This window comes from Rattus norvegicus, chromosome 2, assembly GCF_021556685.1.
Source record: "Rattus norvegicus strain SHRSP/BbbUtx chromosome 2, alternate assembly SHRSP_T2T, whole genome shotgun sequence".
NCBI classification, from domain to species: Eukaryota; Metazoa; Chordata; class Mammalia; order Rodentia; family Muridae; genus Rattus; species Rattus norvegicus.
In genome coordinates this window covers 110,048,814-110,066,325 of record NC_141535.1, presented here as the reverse complement: position 1 = coordinate 110,066,325, position 17,512 = coordinate 110,048,814, and the positions used below count along the sequence as shown (strand labels likewise).

The following is a 17,512-nucleotide window of genomic DNA, read 5'->3' as shown; positions in this document are numbered from 1 at the left end:
TTCTTATATCATACAGTTGTGATTAATTGTAAAATCTAAGTATTCACTGACTCTCTCAGCCTGTCTTTCTATCTGATATATAACTAAGTTCCAAGAGAGACAACTGGTTCATTCAGCCCATCTCCCTTTCATTCAAAACTTTGTGTTTAATACTTATTTTTTATTTTGTTTTTGATTTTTATGTTAATTAAACTATAATTTTGCAGAGGGGATTAAATCAATCTATGATCTTATGTTTTCCCTTCAACAGAAAAATATTTATTTCTCAGAAATAAATTTCAGGAAGATATTTATAAGAAAGTAGGAAATGTTTTTCAAAATAAAATAATCTGTCCCCAGGCCAGCAGGTGTATTCTCTCAAGTCATTGAAGGAATCTATGACCAAATGGCTTTCACACACAATTTGGATCCATTTATTTTTCAAATTTTGTTGATGCAAATTCAACAAACTCTTCTATAATGGAAACTCAAAGGGTAGAGGCAAAATATTGGAAGCTTAACTGTTATATTTTCAAGTTTTCATTTTATAACATTTAAGAATTATTAATAGGCTAAAAAGATGTCCGAGCACTTAAGAGTACACACTGTATATATTAATGTTCTATTGCTGTGAAAAGACACCATGACCAAGGTAACATCTATAGAAGAAAGCATTTAACTGGAGGTTTGCTTACAGTTCTATATGCTTAGTCTATTAGCATCATGGTGTGAAGGAAGTACGGCAGCACAAGGCAGACATGGTGCAACAGAAGTCTTTGTTCTACATCCAGATCCTCAGGCAGCGGGCAGAGAGATAGACACTGGGCCTAGTCAATGGTTTTAAAACTTTAATGCCCACCCCATGTTACACATTTCTTACAGCGAGGCCACACCCCCTAATCCTTCCCTGATAGCTCATTAACTGGGAATGAAGCATCCAAATATGCAGACCTAATGGGCCAATCTTATTCAAATCAACACACTGTTCTATTAGAGGTCCTGAATTCAGAACATGGTACTCAACCCATGAACCTCAAAAACACCTGTTATTCCATCCCTGGGGTCCTACCCCTTCAGATTCCCTAGGGATGTAAATGCACACATATACAGCAAACACACAAACACACACACACACACACACACACACACACACACACACACACGCACGCACGCACATACATATACAAATAAAATAAGTCATTAAAAATAATTGTGGCTGTAATATAATTTATGATTGATTGTATGTTCATTTACTATGGATGTCAGTGAATGACTATTACATATAAGCTAATCACTACTGTCGATGTTAAATAATTAAAAGTCACATAATTAATAAGACACATAATTTCTGGTTCTAAATGGTTAAAGGATAAATTTATACTAGGTCTGATAGAGTCAAACATTCAGAATATTTCTAGGCTATCTGGGATAACATGTGTGATGTTTGTCCTATCAGGAAATGTAAAATATGTAAAATTTCCTGACAGTCCAATATCCTGCACACTGTTAGTACTGAGAATTGCTTTTGAGGGATATTTGTAAAGTCCACAATTTGGTACTATAGTAATAATTCTAGAATACCATCACTATAGTTTAAAATGTTTTTCAGTTGCTGATTTCATCGGATTATTTTCCCATTGGGTATGATAGCTCCCATATATGTACATGTTTTGGAGTAGGGGCCTCTGAATCTTGATAGTGAGTTGATCGATGCTGCACCCACATCTATTTCACAGGGCAGCTTTGAATCACTTCTAACATGTTTAGTTCATTATTAGAAATAACCTAAACAGATGCTTAAACGTCAGGTCTCAACCAAGACACGGAAGCCACTTTGCTGGAGCTACCAAGTCAAGGAATGCTTTGAAATGGCGAAGGCCATCTTCTGCCTTAGCACTCAGTTCCAATGCAGCCCATTCCTCTGTGTTTCGTTTCATAATTACTTCAGAAACATGAAAGATACATTCGGGAAACTCCTGAAGAAAGCATTCAGTAAACTCCGAATGTCCCCTCTTCCGTGCCCTTAGAATCATTTTGTAGATGTGATACAAATTAAAATGATCTAATATCTAGTGTGAATTTGTGGCAAATGTTGAATTGGCATCACTGAACTCGGAGCAAAGAATGTAAATTACAGGCCTTCTTTCCATCACTGAAATCCAGGTTACTTGGCAATTCTCCATGCCTTCCCTGTGCCCTCATTCACGAGCTGTGTCTCAAGCACTGCATTCTGTGTCCCCTTTGACATTCAACATCCCTTGTCCTTTATTCACTACGGTATTAAAGACTTCTCCGTGGAAATGGTTACTTCTAATTCCTCATCTGCAGGAATCTCCAGGCCAAATAAGTCACATGATTTATAATAATCAAAAATACTCTGTTCTTTAGGTTAATCTGAAGTCCTAAAATGCTTCAAAATAGTAGCCAAGGTTTCTCTCAATTTAGTCAAGGAGCTGAGAAGACTACAAAGATATATTTAATTTTTTGCTAAAGACCCCTCAATATTAGCATTTCAATATTTAGATGTAATTAATTATCACCATACAGATTCAAGTTTCCTACAAGTTGCTCTGTAGATTCTCATATATTTTATAACCAAACTACATGTTTACAAGAACACATTAAGCCAAGCCTTCTACTTCACTCCAGCAGGTCTGGAAGATAATCGGCACCCATAAACATGAGCGAAAGGCATGGACATATCTTCAAGCGTCTCTTTATGTGTATCAGACAAAAAAAACTTAATTAAGGCAATGATTCACAAGTTAAAAGCTATTAAATCTCCAAAACTCCTAAAATATGGGCAATTAACCAGTCTGTGACCCCTTAAAAAGAAACCAATGTACATATTTAGGGAATTATGTGCAATTATTCAGTGGGACCATCGAGAGGAGCTCTGATGCTGGGACCTAGACATAAAGCACACACTCTCCTAAAAACTGATCTACCTCATTGACACTTTCTACTTTAGTCTAAAATATTAGTTGTAAGTAGGAGGCTTACTAAGAGTAAGGGTTCATTTTCCAAATCTACTATTTAATTAGCCTGGAAAATCCTTAGTGTTCTTTATTTATATTTTAGAGAAAAACAATCATCGACAAAGGTTTCCTTCACCATTTCACTCCTCTCAAGCTCCCTGCGTTTAACAAGAACTAAAGAAAATGACAGAATTATGAATATGCTTGTGAAAATTTGCTGTTTGACTGGAATTAAACTAGTATTTTAAGAACTCATGAAGTGCCCACTTTAGTAAAGACTGAAGTGGCTATTAATGAACCCCAAATATTGTAGGTAAAGAACAAAGTTGATATACTTTAACTATTATATAGGGAATTAAAAAATAAGGTTTCAAAAACACTGTGGCTCTAAAATATTCATTATTAAGTAGTGAATATCATTTAATACACGATCTGATCATAAAATAGAAAAACAGAAAATGTGATTGTAAAAGAGCACGAGCAGATATTAATGCATGTTACAATGTCTGATTTGTCAATTCCACTTATCAATATTTTGTTTTGTTTTTAAAAACAAAATAGATATTTATATGTTTCATTAACAACAAAAAGACAGGGATTGAACAAACAAGTAAAAATATGCCATACAAGTAAAAAAAATGCAACTAATCAAGAATTCTGGTTATAATAGAAGATTCCAAAATATTCTAAAGGTTTTCATACACTAAACTAATTTTCGTAATTATACTTTATCTTAGGAATCAACACACATTTTATCATTCAAGTTCAGTGTCATTTCAAAAGAAAAAAGGAATATGTTTACAGCAAGGAAGAGTTTAATATTCTAACTTCTTAGGCAAGACCAAACTCTGTAATGTTTGAAAAAACTGATTTGGAAATTTGAGCTGCCCCTAATACCTGTGATTCCTTCAAGTACAAATTTCAAGGAAAAAGAAAGAGACTGGCTTGGGTGCAAGCCCTAACTTCTGCTGACTAACTTCTGTTTGCACTGGCCACACTGCTCGGGTGGGTCCGCTGCAAGGGGCTGGGCGAGTCTTCTCAATGTGTGCCTGTATTGTCTTACAGGTGAACAGAATGGCTCTACCAAGACTTCATTACTGTTCACAGTGGGCGCTTTGTAATTCTATGTAATTTTAATTAAAGGAGAATTCTGAAACAGCCTCCCTCTGTGCTACCTCCAAGCATACAATTAGCAGAGTACAGTGTCTGCTGCGAACAGTTCGGCTAATGACTTCAGTTTAATAATTTATTATTGCTTCTTCCATGCCAACCATACAAGAAGAATAAGAAGCTAAAATTTTATGTGGCAAGCAGATATTACGGGTGTATAGTTTAACAATTCCAGAAAGGAATTGCTCCTCCTTTTTTAACCTGACAACTCCACAAGCCCCTGAATCTTCTTATAAGAGAGAACACAGGCTGCTGTGTTGGCTCGGTGGTGAAGAGCACTGGCTGTTCTAGACCAGTGGGTTCGCCTCATGGAGCCCACATGGCAACTCACAACCCTGTCTTTGGCAGCTCAGTCTGAGGCACACAGGTATACATGCAGGAAAAATACCCAGAAACATAATAAAATAAAATAAAATAATTAACATTTAAAAGGGGCAGTACCTTTGCCAGTCAATTTCAGAAGATAAATGTGATGACTATGCCTAGCAGGTGATTACAATGTAGAAATGTTCTTACTCAGATCCAGCACATTCATGTGAATTCATATCTCCAGGAGGGGGGCAAGAATGTATACATACACATAGGCAGTGGCTCATTTCAAACTGATCTTTCTTAAAGTGATAGCTCAGAACAAACCTAATGGCTACTGTGTGAAGTTGCAGATATCATAATGAACCCCATTAATTGTATGCTAAACTAAATATCAATTATAAAGTTAAAGAAATTAAAAATAAATAAATAAATAAATAAATACAACTCTTGCCTGAAAATCGATGACCTTAAAAACAAACAAACCTACAAACAAACAAACAAGCATAGAGTTTCTACGCTGTGCCATTAACCACTTTTCTCTACTTCAGGTCTGAATAAACAAGAAAGACTATCCTTTCTGATCTAAAAATGAGTTCTCATTCAAAGAAATTACTCTATCATGGTAAAAACAAATGGGGCATTTAAGTTGGTCATTTCCTTCTAAAAAGAAAAGGGCAAAACAGTCTCTCAATCACCCCAAATTCTCCCTGTGATCTGTATCTTATGTCTCCAGTGGAAGCAGATGTCTTAACTGGGGGACAGTTTAGTTTGATTAAAATACTCTAAAGTAAAAAATTAAACTATATTTTCAAATAACACTTTCAAACTAGTGTTAAATGTAATAGACGGTACACAGCTGCTTATGAGCATACAGGAATAAAACTTGCTATCAAACAGCATTGTTTTATTTACAGTCATATTTTGATATGGTCAACGTTTGTGACTGAATCAAAATACAGGTTAGCCATTTCAGCAGAAATTACTATGTCTTTAAACTTGATTGAAATCACATTGCTTGTTTTCCTCTTTGTTTTTGTTATTTCTACATTCTTGTTGAAAAATCACACAGTCGTGGTCAGTGAATGTTAGCAAAATACTGAAATTCAGGCTGGGAGAAAATCACAGCGATGTCTAGATTTTGCCACTGGGTACTTGACCTTAGCTTGATCATCGCACACCTACATGATTAAAAAGCATGGCACAAAGGAATGAGAGGAGTCCATTAGCTACAGGAAGTAGCACAAATAAACTTTGTTTTTATTTTTTTCTTCTAAAAACTAAGTTTGGGTTGGATGGGTGAATGCTGTGCTTCTCGAGATACAGCAATTCCATGACATCCTCTAAGTGTGTCACCCACAGGTGCTTAGATGCACATGTTTTACTGTCTCAGCAGTCATTTGACAGAACTTAAGTGGGAAGATTAAACTCTGAAAAGAATAGTGGTCTGATTATGCTCACAAAAGGGACCACAGATGACTTAATGCAATCATGTTGTATTTGATACAAAGCTTCACAGTAATAGAGGAGGGATTGATGACTGGACTCCAGATAGAAATGAATCACTGTCCTTACCTAATAGTTTGTGAATCGCATGTCCATCTCTTCAAAACTAAAGTTTATACAGAAAACAATGGGTGCCTGTTGTTCTTTTCATAAATAGCTATCAATAGGAATTGCTTAAGAAACACTTTAAGAAAAACAGCAATTTAAAGACATTAAAATCATGCCCTCCTGTCCTTAAAATGCAAAAAAAAAAAAAGTACTGTACTGTGTTTCATCATGCATGTTGTTGAGGATAACAATAATTGCCAATCATTTGTTTTGCAGATATTCGGGACAGTGGGGGTCCCAAACCAGTGATGGTGTACATCCATGGTGGCTCTTACATGGAAGGTACTGGAAATCTATATGATGGGAGTGTGTTGGCAAGCTACGGTAATGTGATCGTCATCACAGTCAACTATCGGCTTGGGGTACTTGGTAAGCTATCTCCTACTCCTTTCACATTCATGGCAAAGTATGTGCTACTTCGGTTGTTTTTCACTTTCTTCTCTGCTTCCTGATACTTTTTATTTTTGAACCTGGCTTTTGAAAGCTTCAATAAGTTCTCTAAGTGTTCACACATTGAGTAAAGGCAACTTGGGAAATTTTTAATCTTGAAACCAAAAGGTAATGAAGGCACTGGTCGTTGATAGCTTTGCCTGATGGGATGTACCTTGTACGATGACAACACATTAAGTATGGAAGCTAATGGCAAAGGCCTTCAGAAACCAAGTCCATGAACAGATGTTTACTGCGGCTTTTCTTTCGTGTGGCGCTGTGCTCTTTTAGATGCAAGTTTACACTTCTGTCTAGAACCCTGGATGGACTAACTTAGGGAAGTCATGTTACTGTTGTCTTGGAAGTGTTTCCTCTCTTTTATCTTTTCCTGTGGCCCCATAAATAATTAAGAATAGTGTCTCTGAGTACAATTTTTAAGTGAGTGATTTATTTTAGAAAGAATATATCTATTTTTTGAAGGTGACAGTCAGTTTATCTCAGTCACAGACAGTGTTTTCAGAAAGAAGTTAGAGGCAATATTGAGATCCTTAGTTTTAAAAAGAAATATAGAAAACATATACTCAGTAAAATATCCGTTTTATTTACTAGTCAGCTTTTTTTAAAGCTGTTCTATCAATGTGCAGTGAGACTGTTGACAGTGATAAATAAAAGATAGTAGTTATAGTCAAAATTATCTGTGGTATTTTAATGTAACTTGTTTAAAAATACAGCATATTCCTTATAGATTGTGTTTTTTAATTTAATTGTTCAAAAACTTTTATCACAGTTTCAAGTCTCAAAGTCACTGTGTTTAGATAAAGGGATATTATACTCTTGATTTAATCTTGAATTACATACTATTTCATAACATTTTTAACATCATACATATATTTTTTGCCATGGGGAGAATAAGAGCTTGTTACTTTCTCTGTCTTCAGTAGACATTTTGACAGTGTAATAGAGTTGAGTGGATGATGTCATGAATATCCTTAATCAATAAAAGCAGATATATTTCTGCAGCCTGCTGTTCAGGGACATCTTGCTGACCAGAGTGCCTGGTTATGCCTTGTTCAAGTAGAATTATTTTGGGTGGTTAGGAAGTACTTCTCACCACTGAAAACCCTGCTAATTAGAGAGAAAGAAAAAGTAGTTTGCAATTTTCCCTAATTTTCATAGTCATTTTATTATTATAGAACATTTTCGTATGAAGCCTTTCAGTACTTCAATGTTTTATTTTATAGTAGTTATATTTTATAGTATTTAATAATTCAGCCATCTTAATGGCTATCATTGTCATATACTTCCAAATTTCTCCAATTGAATAGACTGTGCAGTGACATGTTGGTACACTGAGAACTTAAAAGAAATGTTATGGGTGGAGCTGGTGTGTGTAGCCACACCATAAGTTGCCTTTTCTGAGTGTAAGTTGTGGTCCCAGCACAATTTCCTATGATGTGCTGCGTGTTTAAGTTAATAGAAAATTTACCTGTTCCTCCCTATTTCATTTTATAAATGTTGTTTCCTAGTTTATGGGTGTCTTTAGAACTACTAAGGATGTCAAAGTTGATCTGGTTTAAATTCTACATGTGTGGTCACATCTTTGTCTTTTAAAACCACAATATGGTTGAGCTTCAGCACCACAAATTAAGCAGCTAAAATAAAGGAAGAACTCACTCAGTCACATGGACTGTTTAACCACCAGCCATATTGCCATGGAGCATGAACTTTACTTCAGTTTGGTCTGTTCTGTCTCTGAATCCTGCAGTTCAGTCCTTGGTTTGCTCCTTGGAATCACGTTCAGCCAGAAGTTGGTTTTCAGTAAACTTTCTTTTTTTCCTTTAAAAATATATCATTTACTAATTACATATATGTATATAACATATTTCAGACCTTCACTTTCATTAAACTCTTAAAATAAAAAGGAACCTACTTTTGTTAGAGAAATGGTCCAAAGAAGCAGTTCTCAATCTGTGGATCATGACCTCTACTTTGACTGTTGATTGACCCCTTCCCAGGGGTTGCCTAAGGCCATTGGAAATAAATATTTATATTATGATTCATTACATTATGAAAATTACAATAAAGATGCAGCAACAAATGTAATTTTATGGTTGGTAGTCACCACAATGTAAGAGATGGACTGTTGAGAACCATTGGTCTAATGCACATTTTAAAATATTGTTTCTAAAATAGTTGGAGTTGGGCCAGTTTCTTTCAAAACAAAACTGTTGGGAATGAATTCAAAGGATATAATACAGACACACACACACACACACACACACACACACACACACACACGCAGGGAGAGAGAGAGAGAGAGAGAGAGAGAGAGAGAGAAATACCAGCATATTTGTTACAGCAACTTCACAAAAGTATTACACTAGAGCAGAACAGCAGTCATCCAATAACCTATGGCAATGAAGACTGTAGCTATGTGAAGTCTCCTTGGTGAATATTTATCTAAAACCAAGGTAAGTCAAGTTTTCTTAGGTGTGAGTTTCAAAAGAATGTTGGTCAAGTTGGCTTTGGGGTAAATGCTAAAAATTAGGTATAAACTAAGGTTTTATCTCTTATCAGAGAAGATTCTTCTCTGTCTTTTGATTCCAGTATTTTGATGTGAGGATCAATTTGGGATGTCAGTGAGTAACTGGCTAATTGTAGACATGTTGCTCTGGGGTGATTGGCAGAAAAACCAGTTTGGAATAGGTGAAACAATTGTTGCTTTGATTTTGCCATACTTGATCTATTTTAGATTTTTTACTGATTAGTACTGAAGTAATATTTCAGTTATATAATTAATACCACTATTTAATGACCAAGGTTTTAGATTTAAAGCATGCTTTGTGAAAAACATTTTGTCCAATATACGTTAGGAATGGTGTGGAAAAAATTCATCAGTATATTCAGGAGGCCAGTGGTTGGCATAACTTCCTTAGCTAAGACCTTCACCTGGCATCTCATGGCAGAGCAGTACATACCCTCCCTCAGGACTGCTTATGCCTTTCCCTCTGAGACAGACAGCTGTGTGCTGAGAGTAACTGCTAGTGAGGCTGACAAAGCAGACAAGATGGAGGAAGCAGGACTCTGCCTCTCCATCCTCTGCCTCAGTGTCACCTTAACATCCCTGGTGACCCTGCATAGAACTGTATACATCCAGGCTTTAACTTCATCCTGCTTCTATATTTCTTCTCATCCAGTTTTGACATAAGCTAGCTCAGTTTCTCCCTCATTCATCTTCTACTGCTTAAATCACTATTTCATAGGTCTTAGTAATGAAGATATAGTAAATATTAGTTGCTTATATTTTAATATTTTAATTTATGGTTACTAAAAATTAACTTGGTTATTTGAGAAATATTTAATTTATATTTTTATAGTAGAAAATAATCCATACAAAGTGTTTGGTTTGTAAGCTAGAGAAATGTGTGCTTTAATGAGCATAAGTTCTAAATTGTGATGAAATAAATTATGTGGTCTAGAAGATGTAGTGAATTCCTGTTTTTGAAAATAGAAACTGTCCAAATGATGATGTATTTTTAAATCCCATAAAATGAAAAAAAATACAAAAAGGACTTTAATATTACAATGTGTTTTAACCACTTCAAATTTAGAATAAATGTCTTACTTTTTGTGTGAAAAGAAAAATGAAGAATTCCAAGCCACCGTGCTTAACGTAGGTAAATAAAAGATTTGTTACCTTTGTTTGAGAAGGACCTGGTAATTGTGAAATTCTTGACTCTAGCCAATAATACTTTTAATTTTTGATATTTGTTTTTATTTTTGAGACTTATTCAAAGAACTTTTGGTCATATCCACCCTCCAATTTTCTCAACTCAGCCCCATTCGCTACCCTTTTAACTACCCTCTCTTTTCTCATTCTTTCTTGTTTTTAATGCTTCAAGACCAATTTCTGTTGTCTAAATATTCTTGGGTGTGTGATTTTCCACTGGTGAGTGCTTGACCTAACAAGGGTTACACTATTAGGGAACACTGTCTCTTCCAATAGCTAACAGTTGTCAGTAGCTGCATGCCGTGGGGTGAGATAGTATGCTAAACTTCCTTCCCATGCTGGATTTGGTATGGCTAAACTTGTAAAGGATTTATGCTCATGACTTCCATGAGCTTGGATTTGTAGCTATTCTACCACGTCTAGACGATAATGTTCCCTTAGAGTCCTTCATTCACAAGCCTGCCAACTTACATTCTTTGTGCCCCACTCTTTTGTGATGACCTCTGCAACTTGGGAGAGGTTTTGTTTGATACCTATGTTCTCTTATAGGCTAAGTAGCCTACAGTCTGGTCACTGAACATTGGCCAGTTGTTAGTCACCACCCATCACACACAGGGATGTCTTAGACTAAAGTAGAAAGATATGTTGATCTATGTGTTTAATGGTAAGTTATTGAGATGGTTAGTGTATTTATTTACCAGCATGATATTAGGATGCTTTCTTTTATGGATGATCTAGATATAGATACTAGGACAAATATTGCTGCCAGGTGTGGGTTTCATCTTGTGGAGGACTTCAGTTCAGTGGTAAAGTGTTTGGTTAATTTAGTGATATTCACGCCACTGTTGCCAATGAGTACATGTTCTCAAGCCATCAGTCCTGTAGTTTGCAGTTGGTAAGTTTGGTAATGACAGATTGATTGATGACTCCTGCTAAACTATTAAGGATAAAGCTTCCATGGTTCATGAGTCTTAAACCTTTCTGAAAATCAACAAATTTGAGGAAAAGAACTAATTAAATACTCTACGTTGCAGTAAATATGTAGTGTAATCCATCAGTGGGGAAAACATTGAAGTACTATTTTATCTACTTTTATTAAAATTAATAGTTAAAATCACTTTATAATGTGCCTAAAGGCTAGGCAGTTTGAAACATTTTTTCTTAACTTAATGGAAACCAATTTTAATAAACTATATGTTTTGATTCTATTCAGTTTGGTTAACAAAATTTGATGATTTGAATAACTAGATTTTTGATGCTATAGTAAGAATAAAATACTACAAGCGAGAAGTCGCAGATAACTATTGCTTTAGTGTGATCATTCTCCACCGATACCACTCAATTTAACAATATGCATTTTTATGAGGACATAAAAGCAGAGACAGAGTTGTTATTTCAAAAAAAGTTTGATTAATGGAAAGGCAAGTTATTCAGTAGATAAGAGTAATTTACATGCTTTTTGTTATGTCTAAATTAATTTCTATGTCAGAAGCCTAGTGTGTGTGTGTGTGTGTGTGTGTGTGTGTGTGTGTGTATTCTTGAAGTTTAAAAGAATAAAAACAATATATATCTGATGAGATGGTGAGGACATGTCAGATAGGATTTGTATTTGAATTCTAGGAGATACAGTTCAAAGCGACTCACTAAGTCTGTGCTATATTTATAAAATACTTATACACATTTGTGTGTTACAACTGTTAATGTAAAAATAAGGTTGAAAATTTGAACAAGAGCAAAGAGGGCTTTTGGGAGTGTCTGGAGGTAAAGAGGGAAGAAACAAGAGGATGGGTGCCTATGCTGTAATTAGGTTGTAATCTCAAAAATAAAAGAAAAAGAAGAAAAAGAAAAGCACGTAACTTTCAAGCTTCACATTTTTTCCTTGCTCTCTGTTTTGTTTTTCTGTTTGCTTTTGGTTTTGTGGGTAAATACTTACTTTTTTTTTCATAGAGATCTTCCTCAACTTACAAATTATCTCTAAAACCAAAATAAGAAAAAGGGCCACATATCTAAACATAGTGCACAATTACAGGTGTGATTTTATATACTGATAATTTCCTACTATATGTCCAAGTATGTGCTTTGGTCATGTCAATGATCTTCAACTGATTTTCTTCATGGACTCATACTCTTTGTACCAGACCCTGAGTTTTACAAGAGGAAGACAAGATACCATTCTTTCTTTACTTTTTATTTATCCATACCCTGAAAAACTGGAATAGTTTGTGACAAATAAACACAGCACAAGTAAGTTATAGCTTACATTTGGAAAGGTTCACAGTTGAAAAGAATTACATGCCCTATCAGCCAAAGATCATTAAAAAGGATAAGGCATTAGATGTCCGAATCATCGATCTCATATAAAGGTAAGATACGTAATAATGAAAATGATACACTCAGAATCTTTTCTCACCTCACGCTAGAGACACGCTTTATCATATGAGCTGCACTATTTTTATTTGCAAGATGGAGTAATAGCAGAATTGACTGAACATTCTCTTATTAGAAAATGTAAAGCTACCTTCAGTGTATAATTCTTTCATCACTTCAATAAAATGAAAAGCATAGCAGTAAATGCTCAGATTTCTACAGTGTCATTCAGCAAAGTGCAAACCAGTGCAGTGAGTTAAGACCTTTTGGTGATTTTACATGTAAAGGCAGAATCCTAGAAGGCAATTAAGAACAAGAGAAAATTATGATGGCCCATATATTTCTTCTGTAACAAACCTGTTGTTTCAATTGGGTTATAATAAAGGTTAGGAGATAATCAATTTTTGATAGATTACTCAAATGAGCACACTAGAGGAGAAAGATTGTTTACCTGGGGAAAATTAAAACACAACAAAAACAAAAAACCCTAGGTAACATACTATGAACAATAAATTACATGTCTGTTATTTTTATTCTACAAACAAACTTTAATATATGTGAGGAAGCGTAGGGAAAATGTCAGCTACGCATATATGCTATAATTTAGAAAGGACATAATGTAGATACTAAGAGAATTCTAATAAGACATTTTCCACTTATGTTTGTTTATTTATTCACTGCAAACTACACAGTGGTCTGTATAGGTTTCTGTTAATTATTGATAGTATTGGATGACATTTACATGGGAGTAAACAAGACACTGTTTGCCTTATGGGATGACAGGGATGAAAATAACAAAAAGTCAACAAGTGATATTCACTAGGTAGCCACTTAGCTCAGGTTCACTTTTGAGTTATCCATGGGTTCTAGAGAAATGGCAAGTGAAATGAGGAATGTACTCTAGACCAGAATCTGAAGAGTCCCGTGGATAGGGGACCCTTGGGATGCACCACTGGCTTGCCAATAATCTGAGTCCCTTCTATAATAGCAATATTTAAATTCTAGAAACTTCTATGTGCTCCTACCTCCCATTCTCTTTGTGTCAATGTGTATTGAATCTCTACAACTCAACATGGCTGACATTTGTGGAATTTTCATGTTTCTTCATTTTATGCTGATATCTAGCTTATAGTAGTAAATACAGCAATAGTGAAACAGTGATAATAACCACAGTCAGGGTCACTAGTGCTGCGCCTTCGTGTTTCCTTGGGATTACAGTCTTTCTTTTGTACATGGCAACAGAATGGTTGTTGTCGGTGGTGGTGATAGTGGTGGTGGTGGTGTTTTTTGTATCAAATTTGTCAATGCTTCAATGATGAGTTTAATCAAAAGAGCATTGTGGGCAGTAAGGGCATGTTATCTCTCGTAGTAAGGGATGCTGGGGATTTTCTTATGTCTTTGAAAAGGTAAAGATTTAGAGACGGGAAAATATTCCAAAGTATTTTTAAATGATGCTAAAGCATTGGAAGCAAAATGAAATTTTTTCAAAAAGTAGGTAAAATGCAAAGTACACTGAAAAGGCAACCTAGAACAGCCCCAGAGTGTGCCTGTGGCTGACGGAGCAGTATTACATTTTGAAATATGAAATGTTGAGGGATGGGTTCTCGGTGGAGTGATCAGCTGTAGGCTGAATGTTAAACCTACAGCGTGGGACACGGATCTTCAGGCTTCATAAAGATGATGGCAAATTCCCTTCCTTGCCTGTCCTATGCAATTTGGTATAATAAATGATACTACTGTTGCTTAATAAAAAGGTATTAGTCTTTATCCAGGACTGCTTCAGCTCTTGTTACAAGCACACAAGAGCTTGGCTCCTCAATGCTGCAGTTTTTTAGGCTTTTAAATTGTGTTTCTGCCCTCTGCACCGCTGCCTACTCCTGCTCAAGTGCCTGGCAGTCTTCCTGCTGCCCTCCACTGCATCTCATTTACAGGCTCATGCTGTTTTTTCATTTCTGCCCCTCAAGTCTTCCCCTGCACTATCTACTCTGTAAATATTCCAGCCCTGCTCCTTTGTCACTGTCACTTTAATTTGGAATTGTCCCAGTTCATTTTTTTAAAAGACAGAGCTGTGAGAATGTCTTCCCTAGACTTGTGTGTTCCAGCTGACCCTACATCCTCCAACTCCAAACTCACATGCCATTCTATTGCACATCACAGAGTACCTTAAAACCAGAACAGGGTTCTGTTTTCCTTAATGTTCCTTTCAGTTTCTAACCTCTTAGTGGTTCACAGAGATTCTGGCCTTCATTCCATGGCTTTCCTTTATTTTGTTTTTCCCTGCTATTTTCTTTCCTTTTTTTCTTTTCTTTTTTTTGGAGCTGGGGACCGAACCCAGGGCCTTGCGCTTGCAAGGCAAGTGCTCTATCACCGAGTTAAATCCCCAACCCCTTTCTTTCTTTTTTTAACATTTATTTTTATTTTTTATTTCCAATGTATCTGGACTACAGTTTTCCCTCCTTTCATTCCTTGCAGCCCTTTACTCTACTCACTCTCTCTTCCCCAGAACCACTCCTTCTCCATTTTCCTTCAGAAAAGAGCAAGATTTCTAAAGATAAACAGAAAGCATCACATAACAAGATTCAGTAAGACTAGGGACAAACCCTCATACACAAGGCTGGGCACAGCAATCCAGTAAGAGAAAAGGGTCTTAAGAGCAGATGAAGGAGTCAAAGACACACCATTCCAACTGTTAGGAGTCCCACAAAAGAGCCAACAAAGATAACATATGCAGAAGACCTACCACAGACCATGCAGGACTGGTGATTGCCACTTCAGTTGCCCTGGTGTTCTTGGTCCCTCTGATTCCTATATCTCTTCCTTCCCCTTTCCTATGACTTCCCTACACTCTAAGGGGAAGGCTCTACTTTCCTGAAAATATCAAACCTATTAAAGAATATTGCTATTCTTACTAGCAGAGGTTGCCTTCGATGTCCATCATCTTTCTGGTACTATGATAAATCACCTGGACACATCAACTGAAAAAGTAAAAAGGTTTATGTTGACACATCATCTTGCCCCTTTCAGTGCATGATTTCTTGGTTTCTTTAAACCACCTGTGGTGAGCCAACTATGTTGATGAGAGTGCAGAGAATAGCAAAGAATATCGTGTCATAGAACTTGAGTATCAAAGAGGGAAGGAGAGGGCAGAATACTGATATGACCTTCGGCACCACTTCCCTATTACCACAATTAGAAGCAATTATTTACAACAGAAAAGAAAGTTGTAGCGTTCCTTTCAATAATGCTAGCATTTTTAGCTTTTCACTTTGTGTGAAAATAAGATTTAAGGAAGATGTAGTATTTCATTTTTTAAAATTTATTAATTTGTCCATATGTATTGTTTGTGTAGGTGAGGGGAAAGAATGTGATCATCTCTGTTCCTGCCAGGTCAGCTGAGAGAACTAGATGTAGGAGCTGAATCTGTTCTCTCCTTTTGCCATGTGGGACGGTAGACATATATTAACGTTCTTCCATTAAGCCTCACCACTTGATGGTGCCGCCACAGACAGATGAGGAACCTTTTAGCCTATGGTCAACCATATGGATCCATCACAGCCTCTGCAGGTATTGTGAGAAGTTTCACCCACTCAAGGCAGGCTGCTTCTTAATGCAGTTGCTTTCTTGTTGCCTGTTCTCAAATCCCTGTTTCTGAGGCCAAGTTATTATTCTTCCATTCATCTTTCTGATCAAGTTGGCACTTGACCGCTTGCTTCTGTTCCCATAGCCCAGGTCATCTCTTGTTCATACCAGTATTGTCGTGTGTATTAATAGCTTCAGAGGGAAGAAATTCTACTGCTCAAATTAAAGTAGAATTCCCGGATTTTTACCAGGTAGATAAACTCTCAGAAACTGGAAGAGTGTTCTGCATGCATTACAAAGAGACTTCAATAAACCTATAATTGAATTCACTGTGCTGTTCCTCGGGTAGGTGCATAAGAAATAAAGAACAGGCGCTCACACTGAAATGGTCGGCAGGAAAGAGAACCAGCCACCTGTAAAAAGCACATCTTACATTCCTCATAAACAAGATAGAGCTTTTCAAAAATTAAACACACTTTGTTCCATTAGCAAGAAAGCTACCTGGATATCCAGATCCAAGTATTTTCTATCCTAGATCTCTTACACATGAACGATGTAACTGATTAATACTCATTAGTGACTTCTGCATCCCCATGAACACTCTCTCTCTCTCTCTCTCTCTCTCTCTCTCTCTCTCTCTCTCTCTGTGTGTGTGTGTGTGTGTGTGTGTGTGTGTGTGTGTGTGTGTGTTTTCTTCACATATTGGCTCAGTTTGTGAAGTGATGGAAGCGTTGATACTAAGGAACCTGAAGATTATGGTAAATATTGATACTTGAAATCAGAGAGGTGCAATATCACAGAAACATAACCCATGCATTTACAGATAGACCTAGTTGCAGGGTTTAAGTCTTTTCTTTTTTTCAAATTCAAGGTAAGGTTATATTTTTAAGTGTGTAAAAGAAACAGAAAATGGCATTTCCATTCATTTTTGCCTTTTGATTTCCGGTTGGTTTTAAATTGAATTACAGATGTTCAACTACTGCCACAAAGAGAAGCGGAAGTGGGAGATTTTGAACTTCACTGTAGGGGTTTGAGGCTACAGATTACACAGATCAGATTCTCCCCCATATGCTCCTGCCCACATGTCTCTCTGAGCAGCTAGTGGCATGAGGACCATAAATTTACTCTAAGGAAAAAAAACCCACAAAAACCAAAAGTCCAAATGAAACAATGTCCCCAGAGTGAATCTGCCTTTCTATAGCACAGAGGAAAACCCTGCAATAAAACATATCCAAGACATATTAATTTTTGTATCATAGCTTCTGGATTATTGTGTTTGAGCCTGGGAGATGGCATCTTATATAGAAAATTCATCTTTCTTGGTTAATTTGCAACACACTCAAATAAGCATAAGCAA

At 36.2% G+C, this 17,512-nt stretch overlaps 1 protein-coding gene across 9 annotated transcripts in view; it reads left to right on the top strand.

Moving 5' to 3' along the window:
* The window catches only part of Nlgn1 (neuroligin 1), a 905,434-nt gene that overhangs the window by 431,416 nt on the left and 456,506 nt on the right, over positions 1–17,512 (top strand). For all 9 annotated transcript variants that reach the window (XM_087614475.1, XM_087614453.1, XM_087614472.1 and 6 more), the window contains 1 exon segment: positions 6,267–6,419. In XM_087614475.1, the coding sequence (XP_087470601.1) occupies positions 6,267–6,419 (153 nt within the window).